At 42.5% G+C, this 16,924-nt stretch overlaps 2 protein-coding genes across 4 annotated transcripts in view; one reads left to right on the top strand and one right to left on the bottom strand.

The window, feature by feature from the left end:
- LOC129842612 (mast/stem cell growth factor receptor kita-like) overlaps nt 1–16,924 on the top strand; it is a 62,038-nt gene that overhangs the window by 27,805 nt on the left and 17,309 nt on the right. The window contains exons 7-11 of the mRNA XM_055911239.1: nt 8,095–8,210; nt 8,462–8,576; nt 11,311–11,510; nt 12,468–12,574; nt 13,749–13,875. Of these exons, the coding sequence (XP_055767214.1) occupies nt 8,095–8,210; nt 8,462–8,576; nt 11,311–11,510; nt 12,468–12,574; nt 13,749–13,875 (665 nt within the window). The remainder of the gene's footprint in view (nt 1–8,094; nt 8,211–8,461; nt 8,577–11,310; nt 11,511–12,467; nt 12,575–13,748; nt 13,876–16,924) is intronic.
- LOC129842613 (CD209 antigen-like protein A) lies at nt 501–16,620 on the bottom strand. Of its 3 annotated transcripts, none has more exons than XM_055911242.1 (6): nt 16,258–16,620; nt 6,218–6,444; nt 3,323–3,535; nt 2,514–2,641; nt 2,272–2,360; nt 501–2,172 (listed from the first exon to the last, which is right to left on the bottom strand). In XM_055911242.1, exons 2-6 carry the CDS (start codon nt 6,333–6,335, stop codon nt 2,136–2,138), a joined length of 585 nt encoding a protein of 194 aa, XP_055767217.1. In that variant the 5' UTR covers nt 6,336–6,444; nt 16,258–16,620; the 3' UTR covers nt 501–2,135. The 3 variants fall into 3 exon arrangements, with proteins under 3 accessions (XP_055767217.1, XP_055767215.1, XP_055767216.1); XM_055911240.1 differs by having other exon boundaries at nt 501–1,699; nt 16,258–16,619; XM_055911241.1 differs by lacking the exon at nt 16,258–16,620 and having other exon boundaries at nt 501–1,699; nt 6,218–7,058.

Consider the following 16,924-nt stretch of genomic DNA (forward strand, 5'->3'; position numbering starts at 1 on the left):
CAGGGGAACAGTGGGTTAACTGCCTTGTTCAGGGGAACAGTGGGTTAACTGCCTTGTCCAGGGGAACAGTGGGTTAACTGCCTTGTCCAGGGGAACAGTGGGTTAACTGCCTTGTTCAGGGGAACAGTGGGTTAACTGCCTTGTTCAGGGGAACAGTGGGTTAACTGCCTTGTCCAGGGGAACGGTGGGTTAACTGCCTTGTCCAGGGGAACGGTGGGTTAACTGCCTTGTTCAGGGGAACAGTGGGTTAACTGCCTTGTTCAGGGGAACAGTGGGTTAACTGCCTTGTTCAGGGGAACAGTGGGTTTACTGCCTTATCCAGGGGAACGGTGGGTTAACTGCCTTGTCCAGGGGCAGAACAACAGATTTGTACCTTGTCAGCTCGGGGGATTCGATCTTGCAACCTTTCAGTTCCTAGTCCAACCACTAGGTTACCTGCCGCCCCAATATTAAATCACATTCAGACTTTTGGTGTCACAGGACGATAGTATCGTAAAGAATTAGAATAAAGGATTTTTATTTACAATATGAAAAATATAAAAATAAAACTGGTATTCCTTTATAATATTGCACATTCTCTTCTGTACATAGAACAGGGGTAGGTAACCCTGTGCCTGGAATATAACAGGGACTCATAAAATATATCTTAGCCCTGTGATTGGCTAAATCCAACCCACCAGGGTTTCCTACCCTTGTAACACGAACTACATTTAATTTAATTTAACATGAATCAACATTGCAGTTTGTGTGCCAGATTTAGCTAGTTAAATAGTTTTCAACAGAAGTCAATGGGCAGATTGATTAAAAATATATATATATTTTTTTACATTTCATGTAAACAAAAAACAACATTTAGCCAAACATTGTGTATGGATGGAGGCTGATTGTCCTTCAGGAGCTGTGTAACCTGTCACTCCTTTACCAATTACTTGAGAGTGGCTGTAGGACATATAAGCTGTGTAACCTGTCACTCCTTTACCATTGACTTGAGTTTCTGAAGGACAATCAGCCCCCTCATCTAAACACAATGTTTTACTAAATGTTGTTTTTACGTGAAATTCATGTGAAATATTTATGTTTGCTTAAAAAAAATATATGTTTTTAATCAATCTGCCCATTGACTTCAGTTGAAAACTGGCTGGCTAAAATCGAGGCTCTCACACTGAGAAAGCTTATTGACTGAAAGTGCTTTTGCGTATTGGAACAATGCAGTGGGGTCCCAACCACAGAAAACTCCCCTTTTAACTTTTCTTACTATACGGTGCAGATGTGTATTTCAGGTTAAAACCCTCACCAGGCTAACTGGAATGACTAAAAGCTGCTTCTTGGAAAATGAGGGGGGTTCCACTCCATCACCTAGGTGACTGAGGAGACGGTGCACGAAGCAAGAGCACAGTTGAAACAACATGGAGGGGGTGAAATGGCTGATCCAACTAGGTGTTTGTGGGATGTCACAGCAAGAAGAGTTGAATCTAGCAGTTGTTCCCTCCATTAAAACCAAGTATAATCCTTTCACAAGAACAAGTTAACGTTTTCTCTTGCTTACATGGTATTTGACATCAGGTATTTTTCACAAATACAGTATTTTTGTGTGCCACATTGTCGACCAGTTACTTCTTTCACTGCAGGTGTCTCATAGACCGTAAGCTTAGCACAGTCCTCTTCCTGACCGCCTTCTGACCCCACACCTCTCTTCACCCTATGAGAAGGAACAGGGAATTATCACATTGTGGATTCTGACCCACACCTCTCTTCACCCTATGAGAAGGAACAGGGAATTATCACATTGTGGATTCTGACCCACACCTCTCTTCACCCTATGAGAAGGAACAGGGGATTATCAGATTGTGGATTCTGACCCACACCTCTCTTCACCCTATGAGAAGGAACAGGGGATTATCACATTGTGGATTCTGACCCACACCTCTCTTCACCCTATGAGAAGGAACAGGGGATTATCAGATTGTGGATTCTGACCCACACCTCTCTTCACCCTATGAGAAGGAACAGGGGATTATCAGATTGTGGATTCTGACCCACACCTCTCTTCACCCTATGAGAAGGAACAGGGGATTATCACATTGTGGATTCTGACCCACACCTCTCTTCACCCTATGAGAAGGAACAGGGGATTATCACATTGTGGATTCTGACCCCACACCTCTCTTCACCCTATGAGAAGGAACAGGGGATTATCACATTGTGGATTCCTTCATGCCCTAAATGTTCAAATCTCCGTCATACTTCTCCATCGATGGTGAAATCTCTTACCGTGTTGACGTCTCCTTTGTGTTGCTAGGAGACAAATCAATCCAGACTCCCTCCAATTTCTTTGCACTGACCACTTCAAGGAGAAAGGCCTAGTGATGTAGAATAACATAAATGGTAGAATCATACTTTTTTTCCCTCCATATTTGGCCTCTTTATAATTTGATATCTCTGACTGAAGCTCAGTCACACATTGCAGTCACGCACACACACACACACACACGCAAAACACACAACGTACTCACCTGTTCCTCTTCGCTGTTTATGGTCACCAGGTCCAATCCCTTCCTTTGGCAGTAAGGTCTGCTCTCATCCCAGGACTTCATCTCAGTAGAGATGTAGTACAGACTGGAGTTTATATGCTTCCATCCTTCTGGAGACAGATTAGATACAGAGCAGAAGATTAGATAGAGAGATTAGAGCAGAAGATTAGATACAGAGGTTAGAGAGCAGAAGATTAGATACAGAGCAGAAGATTAGATACAGAGCAGAAGATTAGATACAGAGAAGAAGATTAGATACAGAGCAGAAGATTAGATAGAGAGATTAGAGCAGAAGATTAGATACAGAGCAGAAGATTAGATAGAGAGATTAGAGCAGAAGATTAGATACAGAGGTTAGAGAGCAGAAGATTAGATAGAGAGCAGAAGATTAAGTGCAGAGTAGAAGATTAGATACAGAGATTAGAGAGTAGAAGATTAGATACAGAGATTAGAGCAGAAGATTAGATAGAGATTAGAGAGTAGAAGATTAGATAGGGAGCAGAAGACTTGTTTGTCACAAATATAGCAAAACAAACATGACAAATTATTTTTTAAATAAACAACTGATCATGAAATACAATTATCATACTGCAGGTAACATTTTAATATACAGTAGTCATATAGTTCAAGTTCATGTGATTATGATCAAATAAAGGCAGAAATCTTTTTTCTGAAATACAATACTTGACAAAATATCGACAAAGCTACGAAGGAGAGATGGTTTTGTGGTAGGAGGTTTAGGTGTGGTGCTGTGAAAAATGATATACAAATACTGAAAGAGCTGAACTTACCCTGCTTTAAAATCATATTTAGTAGAACGCGGTAGTTCTCTGATTTCAGAGACTTGATCTCTTCTCTCTCTGCCAAACAGGTTTCATTATTTGACTGCTGTCTCTGTGCAATTTCATTGTGTTTCTGGGCAAACAGACTTATGACAGCCACAGTACACCCCACTACGATCACACACAGCAGTAGTATGTGGTGTCTTCTTAAGCATGTAGAACCTGAGGTGGACACACAAACACACAATTGATTGTTTCAATGCATGTAGTAATGTTGAAAGTTGAAGTGAATATTAAATTCAACTGTTGGAGAAGAGTGGAAGTTGATAAAATAGCTTATTTATTTTTTATTGTTAAAAGCCTCAGGGACCAATCACAGTGGAGAATACAAAAACCAAACATGATGTGATTGGTTAAGTGAGTTGGGGAAATCTGACCAATTGTTTTTAACATAGACTGACCAATAACGTGTTATATAGTCATACATATTACTTTGTACTAATCAATGGAATAGGTATACATGTTTTCAACGAGGGAATTCGATTAAGCTGCCCCGGGTTGAACCGGACTATGGCCCGTAAATGTGACGGGCGAAGCCGTTGCGGGAGGCGCGTCCTGCTCAAATCGAACGGTAATCTTTGACGCTCAGTCATATAGTCAACAATGAAGCCTGGTGCAGCGTTCAGATACATACATCATATATTTTCCATAAAATATGTTCAAATTCTGTGGTAACAACTGTTGAAGAATGGGCGTGCTCGCTTGCTACCCCGGTGGTTGTTATCGTTGCTAAATCCTCCATGTAACAACTATGGGACATTTCCTTTCGTAGGACAGCCGGAGGCAAAGTCATTCATATTTATGAGTTAGGTCATGTGATTGGTTGAGCCTTCTTGGATGTGTAACGTCAAACTGATGCGCTGCCGAGCCGTCTGTTTAGCTTGCTCGCCAGCATGAGCGGTAAGCACCGAACAACTTCGGAATTTCAGGTTAATTAATTGGCAAATAAATCAAAAGCCTCACCAACTAGCTACCAATCTATTTCAGTTTCACTATCCAGGCATTCATAAAACGAGTCCACTAGTTGTTTATTTTTACAGTTACGCAAACTGGCTGTTGCTTGATATGAGCAAGTCAACCCAAACATATCAAAGAACATCCCTGCTTAGTTGGCTAGTAACGTTAGTGATAGTGTTGATATCCTATGGCGGGTCGTGATTTGTTGAAGTTAACTCAAATAAAAAGTGTTTGGTTCCCTTTTCCGTGATGGCAGCCCCCTCGAAATCAACATCCGCCATTCCTCTAACCAACAATGTATAGGGTTATACCATAGTAGCCAGGAAGTCATTTTGGGGTGAGGGGGACTGAGATTTAATATATATATATTTTTTGCCCTTCGCTACAGAGGGCTATATCGGTCCACTAATACAGGACTAGTAAAGGCCCAGTGCACTACTTTTCGGGAAAAAAAGTTGTTTTTTAATCGTTTAAATAAAAAAAGTATATATATTTTATTATGATTTTACAGGTGGCGTTTCAGCACCCCTACTTCCCGCGGTTATGGGTTATTCCAAGTTTCAACGTGGCCTTTAATTAGTGTTAGTTTAAACAGCGCTACATCCCAAATATTGTTCCCCTTGTTCTATTGATTTCAGCGTCATATCGATGGAAGTGATTAACAAAAACAGTGTTGCTTTGCACATACCACGTTGCCCACCCACTTGAATCAAAATGCAACACTTCAAAATGTATCTAGCTGTCTTCTCCAAACTGTCCTCTAACCAGTGATGTACACATTATTCCCAGGATCCGTTTGGTTTTTAGAGCTGTGTTAATTTTAACAGTGTATATTTCCTCCCTAATCAATTAGTGATTTTATTACCAGTTGGCAAAACCACAGGGTTTCCTTTCCACGTTGTGTGTGATTGACAAGTGAGTACCTTTCATTATTGAAGGACAGGTGTAGCTATTAACATAATTTTCAGTTGATGTTAAAGTTTATATATGACTTAAGTACATTTTCCTGCCAGTCCAGCATGTAAAACACAGTTTGTCCTGTTTATTTGATACTTTTCAGTTATTTATCCCTTTTGCACTTGTCAGTCATGCTTGTATGTTAACATATTGATCTCTCTTGTATTTCCCCAGTAAACCACAACGTTATCCTGCTACCTTTCCACCCCGTGTGTTCCCTGTGATTGTGCGCAATAAAACCCCACTATTTGTTTCCTGCTTCATCTCCTTCATTTCCTCTGTATTCTCATCGATGCGTCATAGTGGCGTTTTGAACTCTGAACTCTTTATAATAGTCCATCTGTTCTATACTATTGTTGCGTAGATGGTACATTTTTAGGTTTTCGATATATTACAAACTGTTTCTGCGTATTGGTTATTGATTTGGACACTTCACTGGGCTATTTATCAATGTGTTGTCAACAGGAAGCAACAACAGCATTTTTTGAAATATTAATTGAACTTTCAACATTCATTTCTAATGGTATTGTACATATTCGGGTAAAAAAAACTGTTGAATGATTTCAAAAACGTGATGTGACTGATGGATTTGGATATACCAGAAATCACCAAAATACGCTTTGCCCGAATTATCCGCGCGCCATTTGAGAAAGAAAGTGATAGCTGCGACCCCTAGCGCTAAATCCACAGTACAAAACCAAATATATTGATCCGTTTTAAGCAATTGATCAAGTGTCATCGTGTTGACTAGACACATACTAACATCAACAATCTGAGGTAAAAATGATGGGTAATGTAGTAGGAATAACACATAGACTACTGTCCCTAATTAAATATATTAATTTACGATGATAGTAGAGGGTCTATAGGGTCTGTGCAGCAGGCGGAACGTTAGACGTCCCTACTATACGTTCGGGTGTTTTTACTTACCTGAGAGGTGAGTTCGGTTGCACGGTGTCGGTAAGGATTCCCGGTCTACTTCGGTGAAGCCCGTTGGACCATTGCAGCTGCTGTAAATGGGATTATCAAACCTCTCCTCTTTCATCATCCGCCGGACCAACTGCAGTCAGTTTTGTTTTGACCGCAGCAGTAGAGCGAGGGACGTGTTTCTGTTATCGTGTCAGTTGCGTCTCCTTATGTAGCAGTCTCGATAACACCTACAGCGCCCACAGAGCGAAACCAAAACCATATCGAGACATTTAAATATAGCCCTTATGAGAAGGGATATGGTTTCTGTGGAACTGTGAACTTTTGTTATTAGTTAGCGTATTTGTCATATAGCCTACGCATGATGGGAGTACACAGTGCAACAAAATGCTTAATTTCAGGTTCACTACCCACAATGCATTTAAGTGAATAAAACTGCACACAAATAAAAGCTCAATTAATAAAAATAGAAAATAATTTTGCAAAACTATAATACAACAAGGCACTCAAACGAACTGAAGTATGATATTTACACGTGCCGGGGAATTGTGGAAATAGATCAAGCCAGCAACCCGCCTTATTTCTTGTAAACCACGTGATCGATGTCTTCTGTCTTATATAATAGACTTATCTAGAGATTCATAGAGTAACCGAAAGTCCCCCCAAAAATACATAGACAAAAATACAAGGCCTAACCAGCAAAAGCAGCATATATACAGAGCCTTACAAAAGTATTCATACCCCTTGGATTTCTTCACATTTTATGGTGTTACAAAGTGAGATTCAAATTGATTTAATTGTAATTTTTTGTCAACGATCTAAACAAAATACTCTGTAAAATGTCAGTGGAAGAATATATATATTTATTTTAGATCGATATAAATTAAATTCCTAAAATATAGTTGTTCCATAAGTATTAATCTCCCTGAGTCAATACATGTTAGAAACCCCTTGGCAGCCATTACAGCTGTGCATCTTGGGTAAATCTCTAAGAGCTTTACACACCTGGATTGTGCAATATTAGCCCATTTATTATTTTTATAATTCTTCAAGCTCTGTCAAAATGTTGGGGATCATGGCTAGACAGCCATTTTCACGTCTTGCCATAGATTTTCAAAACTGTAACTTGACCACTCAGAAACATTCACTGTCTTCTTGGTAAGCAACTCCAGTGTAGATTTGGCCTTGTGTTGTAGGTTATTGTCCTGCTGAAAGGTGAATTCCTCCCCCAGTCCCTGGTGTAAAGCAGACTGAAGCTGGTTGTCCTCTAGGAGTTTGCCTGTGCTTAACTCCATCCCGTTTTATAGGTACTTTTATAGATTGTTTTATAGGTACTTTTATAGATCGTTTTATAGGTACTTTCATAGGAAATTTCTCATGACTCAAACACCTCCCTGAATGGATGAATGTATGCACTGTGTCAACAGCCTGGGAACCCCCTCTAAATCTCAATCTATGTCATGGAAACTTCCACTTTCATTATAACATGCTGTTCTTGTAAATCATAACCCCCCTCCTCCCCCAAACCATAACCCCTCCCCAAACCATAACCCCCCCCCTCCCTCCCCAAACCATAACCCCTCCCCAAACCATAACCCCCCCCCCCCCAAACCATAACCCCTCCCCAAACCATACCCCCTCCCTCCCCAAACCATAACCCCCCCTCCCCAAACCATAACCCCCTCCCCAAACCATACCCCCCCCTCCCCAAACCATAACCCCCCCCCCAAAACCATAACCCCCCTCCCCAAACGCACACACGCACATTTCCTGACTGTTTCCCATTCACTCTCACTCTCTCTCTCACTCTCTCAATTCCATTTCAATAAATAAAAGTGAAATTAACACCAACAAAAATGTCCTCTCTCTCTCTGTGTTAGGTACGTCAGTGAACTGCGTTTGGTGAGGGTCCATGGGTCAGAGGGCGGGATTTACAGCTTTCAAGCCAATCATGAGGATGCCTCTGTCAATCAATCATTCCCTGTCTATGTGAACAGTACGTTCTGGTTGGTTGTTTTTGCATGATGTGTTTTCACATCCTTTTTCACACCATTCTGAAGGCTTACAGTAAACGCTCTCTCTGTCTCTGTCTGTCTGTCTGTCTGTCTGTCTGTCTGTCTGTCTGTCTGTCTGTCTCTCTGTGTCTCTGTGTCTCTGTCTCTCTGTCTCTCTGTCTCTCTCTGTCTCTCTCTGTCTCTCTCTGTCTCTCTCTGTCTCTCTCTGTCTCTCTGTCTCTCTCTCTCTCAGGTAAGCCTGTCATAATTTCCCAGGAGGGACCAGTTGATGGACAGGTGCGCTGCGTTGCCGCCGGTTACCCGGCCCCTAAAATCACCTGGTTCTACTGTGAACTCCCCCACACACGGTACGGGACAATAACACACACAGCCATAGTCACTACTGTCATTTCTGCGTGTGATGCTAAATTGCATTGACATCCCAAGTACCCCAGTAAGTAATATATACAGAGATGTGAGAGTGAACAACTAACCTAAACAGTTGTTTAAAAGCATAGTTACAATGCATAGCTAACTGCAATGTCAAAATCATGTGCTTTTGTAACACCAAAACTAGTGGCAACTGAGCTGCCACCAACTCGAAGGAGAAGAAACTTGAACTTTGCTGAAGTATTGAAACCCATCATCCTGAGATGTTTTGAAACATGACATGGTGTGTTGTAACACGGCTTAATCAACTGTTGTGCAACACCTTGCCAGGGACTGGGAGCAAAACCGGAAAAGGTTGAAAACACTATTTTGGTGTTTCAAATCAGATACCTTCTTCCTGTCTAATACAGCATTTAGACACCTTCTTCTGGTGGATTTTAATGTTTAACATTGATCTACAACAGATGTGTCAAACTCATTCCACGGAGGGCCGAGTGTCTGCAGATTTTTGCTTTTTCCTTTCAATTTGTAATGAACACGAGGGGAGACAGAGAGCTGGTTTCAAGCACAGGGCACAGCAGGTGTTTAATGTAAAGGATAACAGGAGGAGGCAGGTAGCTGGGTCCAGGGGCAGGCAGAAGGTCATACACAGGGGGTCCAAAAGGGAAACAGTACAGGCAGGGAAAAGGCTAGTAACGTAGTCCGGGAGATCAGGCAATAGGTTGATAACAGGAAATCCGATAGGCTAAAGTACAGGCAGGGAATAGGTAAAAGGCGTCGTTAGTGAGGCAAAAACTATCATACACGGGAGGATTCAATTACAGGGAAAAACAGAGCTCCGAATAGAAGTGTGTCACAAAACAGACAATACCTCACAGTGATGGGGTGCAAAGAACTGAACTAAATAGTGTGTGATAATGACATACAGGTGTGTGAACAGGTGATCAGAATTCAGGCGATTAGGATCTGGAGAGTGTGAGCTGCGTTCAGGGGGGGGGGGGGGGTGTATGTGTGTGAGAGTGTGAGCTGGAAAGGGAGCTGCGTTCAGGGGGGGTCTATGTGTGTGAGAGTGTGAGCTGGAAAGGGAGCTGCGTTCAGGGGGGGGGGGGGGGGGGTCTATGTGTGTGAGAGTGTGAGCTGGAAAGGGAGCTGCGTTCAGGGGGGGGGTCTATGTGTGTGAGAGTGTGAGCTGGAAAGGGAGCTGCGTTCAGGGGATCTACGTGTATGGGAGTGTGAGCTGGAAAGGGAGCTGCGTTCAGGGGATCTACGTGTATGGGAGTGTGAGCTGGAAAGGGAGCTGCGTTCAGGGGATCTACGTGTATGGGAGTGTGAGCTGGAAAGGGAGCTGCGTTCAGGGGATCTACGTGTATGGGAGTGTGAGCTGGAAAGGGAGCTGCGTTCAGGGGATCTACGTGTATGGGAGTGTGAGCTGGAAAGGGAGCTGCGTTCAGGGGATCTACGTGTATGGGAGTGTGAGTTGGAAGCAGACGTTACACAATTAAGACCTCGACAACCAGGCGAGGGGAGTTCCGTACCAGCAGACATTTGGCCCTCTGTGGAATGATTCTGACACGTGATATACAGTATGTATCTGACCATTGTTGAGCACAGTGCCAAATCCACCAGCATTAACTAGATGTTTAACAGCAAGCGTTGGAAGATAATGTATTTACCTCTACCATTAAAAGTTGGAAATGTGGTAGAGGGTGGTCTCCTCATTGAACGTAATTTTGCCTGACGTTTTTGATATCCGTTCATCACGCTCCATTACACCTCAACAAAGCTGCTTAATACTCATATAGAAATAGACTTTCCTTCCTTTAAACATGCATATAAAACTGTGTCCATACCCACTTCCACCTGTCACACTGTCATTCCTTCTCTGTCACTTCCTGTTTTTTAATCTGTCTAAATTAAACACGGAAGAAATGAAGGTGAAATTCCACAATAAATATTCTCCATATGTTTTTATCACCAATCAATATTTAGGCTATAAAACATTTGCATTTCTTAACCATTTGATTGTTTGGGTGTTTCAGAGTACTTCTTTTCTGTTTTAAAACACTTTCTGTGTATCATAATACTGACTTTGGGTTTTCCATTCTAACACCCTCCACACACCAGATCTCTGGTTAGGTGACATTGGGTTTCCATTACACCAGATCTCTGGTTAGGTGACATTGGGTTTCCATTACACCAGATCTCTTGTTAGGTGACATTGGGTTTCCATTACACCAGATCTCTGGTTAGGTGACATTGGGTTTCTATTACACTCCCTTCCACACACCAGATCTCTGGTTAGGTGACATTGGGTTTCCATTACACCAGATCTCTGGTTAGGTGACATTGGGTTTCCATTACACCAGATCTCTGGTTAGGTGACATTGGGTTTCCATTACACCAGATCTCTGGTTAGGTGACATTGGGTTTCCATTCCAACCCCCTCCACACACCAGATCTCTTAGTTAGGTGCAGTAGGCTACTTTTAATGGTTTCATGACACAATCGTGGTGTTTTGAGTCTTTCCATGTGTACAGTGTAAGAGCAGCCTAACAGTGTGTTTATTTTTTCATGTGTGATTCTGTGCACCACCCTTTCTCAAATGTGGCTTGTTTTCATTCTTCAGGGATTGAGTCAGACCTGGGACATCAGGTGAATCTCTGGCCAATCAGTGACATTAATCAATTCACTAAACCACTCCCCCCCCCCCAGGTGTTCCCACCTGACCAACGCCAGCCAATGGGAGCAGCGGGAGGTTGCCACGGTAACGGTGTCAGACTCGGTCTTCGGCAGCAGCGAGGTGGAGAGCCGACTGAACGTCACGAAGGGAGACACACACACACACTACCACACGTTGGAGTGTGTAGCGACCGTGCAGGGCGAGCAGGCTTACACACTGTTCTCCATCAGCGGTGAGATATAACACACACACACACACACACACACACACACACACACACACACACACACACACACACACACACACACACACACACACACACACACACACACACACACACACACACACACACACACACACACACACACACACACACACTCAGTCTCTGTAGTGGACAGGAGTGTGTGGATGTAGGGCCATATTGAGTGGGATTACAGAATGTTGAGTGTGCAGGTCTTGGATTAGACATGGACACTAATCTAATGTAATCTCACATAAACATAACACTGCTGTCTCCTCTCTGTGTGGCCGGTGGGTTTGTCTCCTCTCTGTGTGGCCGGTGGGTTTGTCTCCTCTCTGTGTGGCCGGTGGGTTTGTCTCCTCTCTGTGTGGCCGGTGGGTTTGTCTCCTCTCTGTGTGGCCGGTGGGTTTGTCTCCTCTCTGTGTGGCCGGTGGGTTTGTCTCCTCTCTGTGTGGCCGGTGGGTTTGTCTCCTCTCTGTGTGGCCGGTGGGTTTGGACTGCAGCTCACACCACAATAAAACACTGCCTTTGTTCATCATGTAAAACAGAAAGTCTGCAACTCAATACTAGGAAGGTATTCTTAATGTATACTCAGGTTATATAGAGTATGTGTTGTGTGTGTGTTCTAATGTTTATACGTGTGTGTGTGTGTGTGTGTGTGTGTGTGTGTGTGTGTGTGTGTGTGTGTGTGAGTGTGTGTGTGTGTGTGTGTGTGTGTGTGTTTATACGTGTGTGTGTGTGTGTTTATACGTGTGTGTGTGTGTGTGTGTTTATACGTGTGTGTGTGTGTGTGTGTGTGTGTGTTTATACGTGTGTGTGTGTGTGTGTGTGTGTGTGTGTGTGTGTGTGTGTGTGTGTTTATACGTGTGTGTGTGTGTGTGTGTGTGTGTTTATACGTGTGTGTGTGTGTGTGTGTGTGTGTGTGTGTGTGTGTGTGTGTCCATACAGAGCGCACCGTGCCCCATAAGCTCTTCACCCCCCTGCTGACTGGTGTGGTTGTTACAGCTGTAATACTGAGCATCACACTGGTGGTTCTCCTCTACAAATACCTTCAGGTACTGTACCCTGTTATAGACTGGCTGACTGGCTGGCTGGCTGGCTGGCTGGCTGACTGGCTGACTGGTGTGGTTGTTACGGCTGTAATACTGAGCATCACACTGGTGGTTCTCCTCTACAAATACCCTCAGGTACTGTACCCTGTTATAGACTGACTGGCTGGCTGGCTGGCTAACTGACTGGCTGACTGACTGGCTGGCTGGCTAACTGACTGGCTGACTGGCTGGCTGGCTAACTGGCTGACTAGCTGACTGACTGGCTGGCTGATTGACTGACTGGCTGGCTGGCTGGCTGGCTGGCTGGCTGACTGACTGATTGGCTGGCTGACTGGCTTACTGGCTGACTGGCTGGCTGGCTGATTGACTGGCTGGCTGGCTGACTGACTGGCTGATTGACTGGCTGGCTGGCTGGCTGATTGACTGGCTGGCTGATTGGTCATCATGTTATTGATCCCCTCATGTTTAACACCTTATTTTTGGTAAATGTATTATATTTTAATCATGTTCTCTAATGTATTTATTATTGATCAATATCAATATTGATCCCCCCTCCCAACAGAAACCCAAATTCCAGATGATTATATGTGATTATACCATGGTTTTGTTAAATACTCGTTTCTGAAGTTAATTCTAGAGCGTGTATTATTTCCCTATAACGCACGGTATATCAGCACGATAGAATTCAATGGCAAGTTCATAATTACATGTTATATAATTACATGCTGCATTTTAAAACAAAAGTCGAATTGAAAACAGTATTGGTATTGTTTTAGTTAGATTTTCATGAAAGCAAGCTAAGACTGATGGTTTGGTTAGCTAAACTAACCAGTCTGTTTGCTTGGTTACCACGGCAACTACTGTAGCGATCTAGTAAACTTGCTAGCTACTTCAGTGTATGTTGAAAACATTTCTACCTGCAAATTAACACATTTTTTTCATGCCAAATGTGTTAAATTATAGCCATGGTATGAAAGGGATAATCAACTCGGGTTTCTCTGCGTTCTCTGGAAAATAATGTAACTCTGTGGAAGGTCAGTTCCGGTAGCGCGTCGGTGGAACACACCTTCTACGTCGTCGTTCATTATTTTTTCGAAAGAAGACATATCCCCTTGTTGATTATCCCTGACTTCATCACGTTATTAAATGTATTGATCATTGACCCCCGCCCCAACAGAAGCCCAAGTTCCAGATTCAGTGGAAGGTGATTGACAGTATCCACGGCAACAACTACATCTACATCGACCCCACCCAGCTGCCCTACGACCCCAAGTGGGAATTTCCCCGGCAGAAACTACGCTTTGGTACGACACACACACACACACACACACACACACACACACACACACACACACACACACACACACACACACACACACACACACACACACACACACACACACACACCAGTGTTGGGGTAGTTACAATTTAATTAAATGTTTTAAATAGTATATTACCTACATTACATATGCCTATACACCAACACAAGTAGCCTAATAATGACAGACGCACAATCTAGTCACAGGAGGTTGGTGGCACCTTAATTGGGGAGGACAGGCTCGTAGTTATGGCTGGAGGAGTATTGGTGGAAGGGTATCAAATACACCAAACACATGGTTTCCATGGCTTCCATGTGTTTGATGCCATTCGAGCCATTATTATGAGCCGTCCTCAGCTGTCTCCACTGCCTCTACTACATACCTCTACTGCATACCTCTATTACATACCTCTACTACATACCTCTATTACGTACCTCTATTACGTACCTCTACGGCGTACCTCTATTACATACCTCTATTACATACCTCTACTACATACCTCTATTACGTACCTCTATTACATACCTCTACTACATACCTCTATTACGTACCTCTATTACGTACCTCTATTACATACCTCTACTACATACCTCTATTACGTACCTCTATTACGTACCTCTACGGCGTACCTCTACTGCGTACCTCTACTACATACCTCTACTACATACCTCTATTACATACCTCTACTGCATACCTCTATTGCATACCTCTATTGCATACCTCTATTGCATACCTCTATTACATACCTCTACTGCATACCTCTACTACATACCTCTATTGCATACCTCTATTACATACCTCTATTGCATACCTCTACTGCATACCTCTACTACATACCTCTATTACGTACCTCTATTACATACCTCTACTACATACCTCTATTACGTACCTCTATTACGTACCTCTACGGCGTACCTCTACTGCGTACCTCTACTACATACCTCTACTACATACCTCTACTGCATACCTCTATTACATACCTCTATTGCATACCTCTACTGCATACCTCTATTGCATACCTCTACTGCATACCTCTATTACATACCTCTACTGCATACCTCTACTGCATACCTCTATTACGTACCTCTACTGCATACCTCTATTACATACCTCTACTACATACCTCTACTACATACCTCTATTACATACCTCTATTACATACCTCTACTACATACCTCTATTACATACCTCTATTACATACCTCTACTACATACCTCTACTACATACCTCTACTACATACCTCTATTACATACCTCTATTACATACCTCTATTACATACCTCTATTACATACCTCTATTACATACCTCTATTACATACCTCTATTACATACCTCTACTACATACCTCTACTACATACCTCTACTGCATACCTCTATTACATACCTCTATTACATACCTCTACTACATACCTCTACTACATACCTCTACTGCATACCTCTATTACATACCTCTATTACATACCTCTATTACATACCTCTATTACATACCTCTACTACATACCTCTATTACATACCTCTACTACATACCTCTATTACATACCTCTATTACATACCTCTATTACATACCTCTACTACATACCTCTATTACATACCTCTATTACATACCTCTATTACATACCTCTATTACATACCTCTATTACATACCTCTACTACATACCTCTACTACATACCTCTACTACATACCTCTACTACATACCTCTATTACATACCTCTACTACATACCTCTATTACATACCTCTACTGCATACCTCTATTACATACCTCTATTACATACCTCTACTACATACCTCTATTACATACCTCTATTACATACCTCTATTACATACCTCTATTACATACCTCTATTACATACCTCTACTACATACCTCTATTACATACCTCTATTACATACCTCTACTACATACCTCTACTACATACCTCTACTACATACCTCTATTACATACCTCTATTACATACCTCTATTACATACCTCTATTACATACCTCTACTACATACCTCTATTACATACCTCTACTACATACCTCTACTACATACCTCTATTACATACCTCTACTGCATACCTCTATTACATACCTCTATTACATACCTCTATTACATACCTCTATTACATACCTCTATTACGTACCTCTATTACATACCTCTATTACATACCTCTATTACATACCTCTATTACATACCTCTACTACATACCTCTACTACATACCTCTACTGCATACCTCTATTACATACCTCTATTACATACCTCTATTACATACCTCTACTACATACCTCTATTACATACCTCTATTACATACCTCTACTACATACCTCTGCCTTGGCAGCAGCTAATGAGGATCCTTAATAAATACAAAGACAAAATACTACATACCCAGCTATAAACAGGTTAATCTCTCGCTGGAATACAGCCTGTCCTCCTGAACGATTCAAATCAAGCCTTGGTTGTTTGGGTGAGGTAGGCCTACAGTCATCTTCAGTGGTCGGGCCTCTGGGGGTTTTCGCTACGAGTCTTGTCTTGTTGCTTTAGTAGGTGCTTCAAGAGATTGGAAGTAGTGATTGTAGCAGAGGAGAGTTGTTTCCCTCCTGGACAGTTGACATGTTCCAGTTATATTCTGGTCACGTTGTCCCTCCAGATCAAAGTAATGGGAGTTACTTCCTCTCTGAGAAACTCCGTGTTTTCGTCTCTTCTGCCGTGTTTCATCTGCCCGTGTTTCATCTGCCTCACTAAAGCTGTTAGTACTAGCCTGTGTAAACAGGAACTTGGTGAGAGGACGAAAACCATTTGAATCTGGGGCGGGCGGGCGGGGGTGGGGCGGAGGCGGGCGGGGTGGGGGGGGGTGTATATATTGATATCAACAGCTGTAATAGAAAGGGAATGATAACAAAAGTAACAACAACTTATCTTTAATCAGTAACTGTAATATAATTAATCAAATGACTAGTTACCGCAAAAAGGGATATTATTACTGTATAACCCCCCAAACACTGACACACACGCTACAAGTCATCCAGCTGTCCACCGTCTCACAATGTCAACC

Source organism: Salvelinus fontinalis, unplaced genomic scaffold (assembly GCF_029448725.1).
Source record: "Salvelinus fontinalis isolate EN_2023a unplaced genomic scaffold, ASM2944872v1 scaffold_0056, whole genome shotgun sequence".
Classification (NCBI taxonomy): Eukaryota; Metazoa; Chordata; class Actinopteri; order Salmoniformes; family Salmonidae; genus Salvelinus; species Salvelinus fontinalis.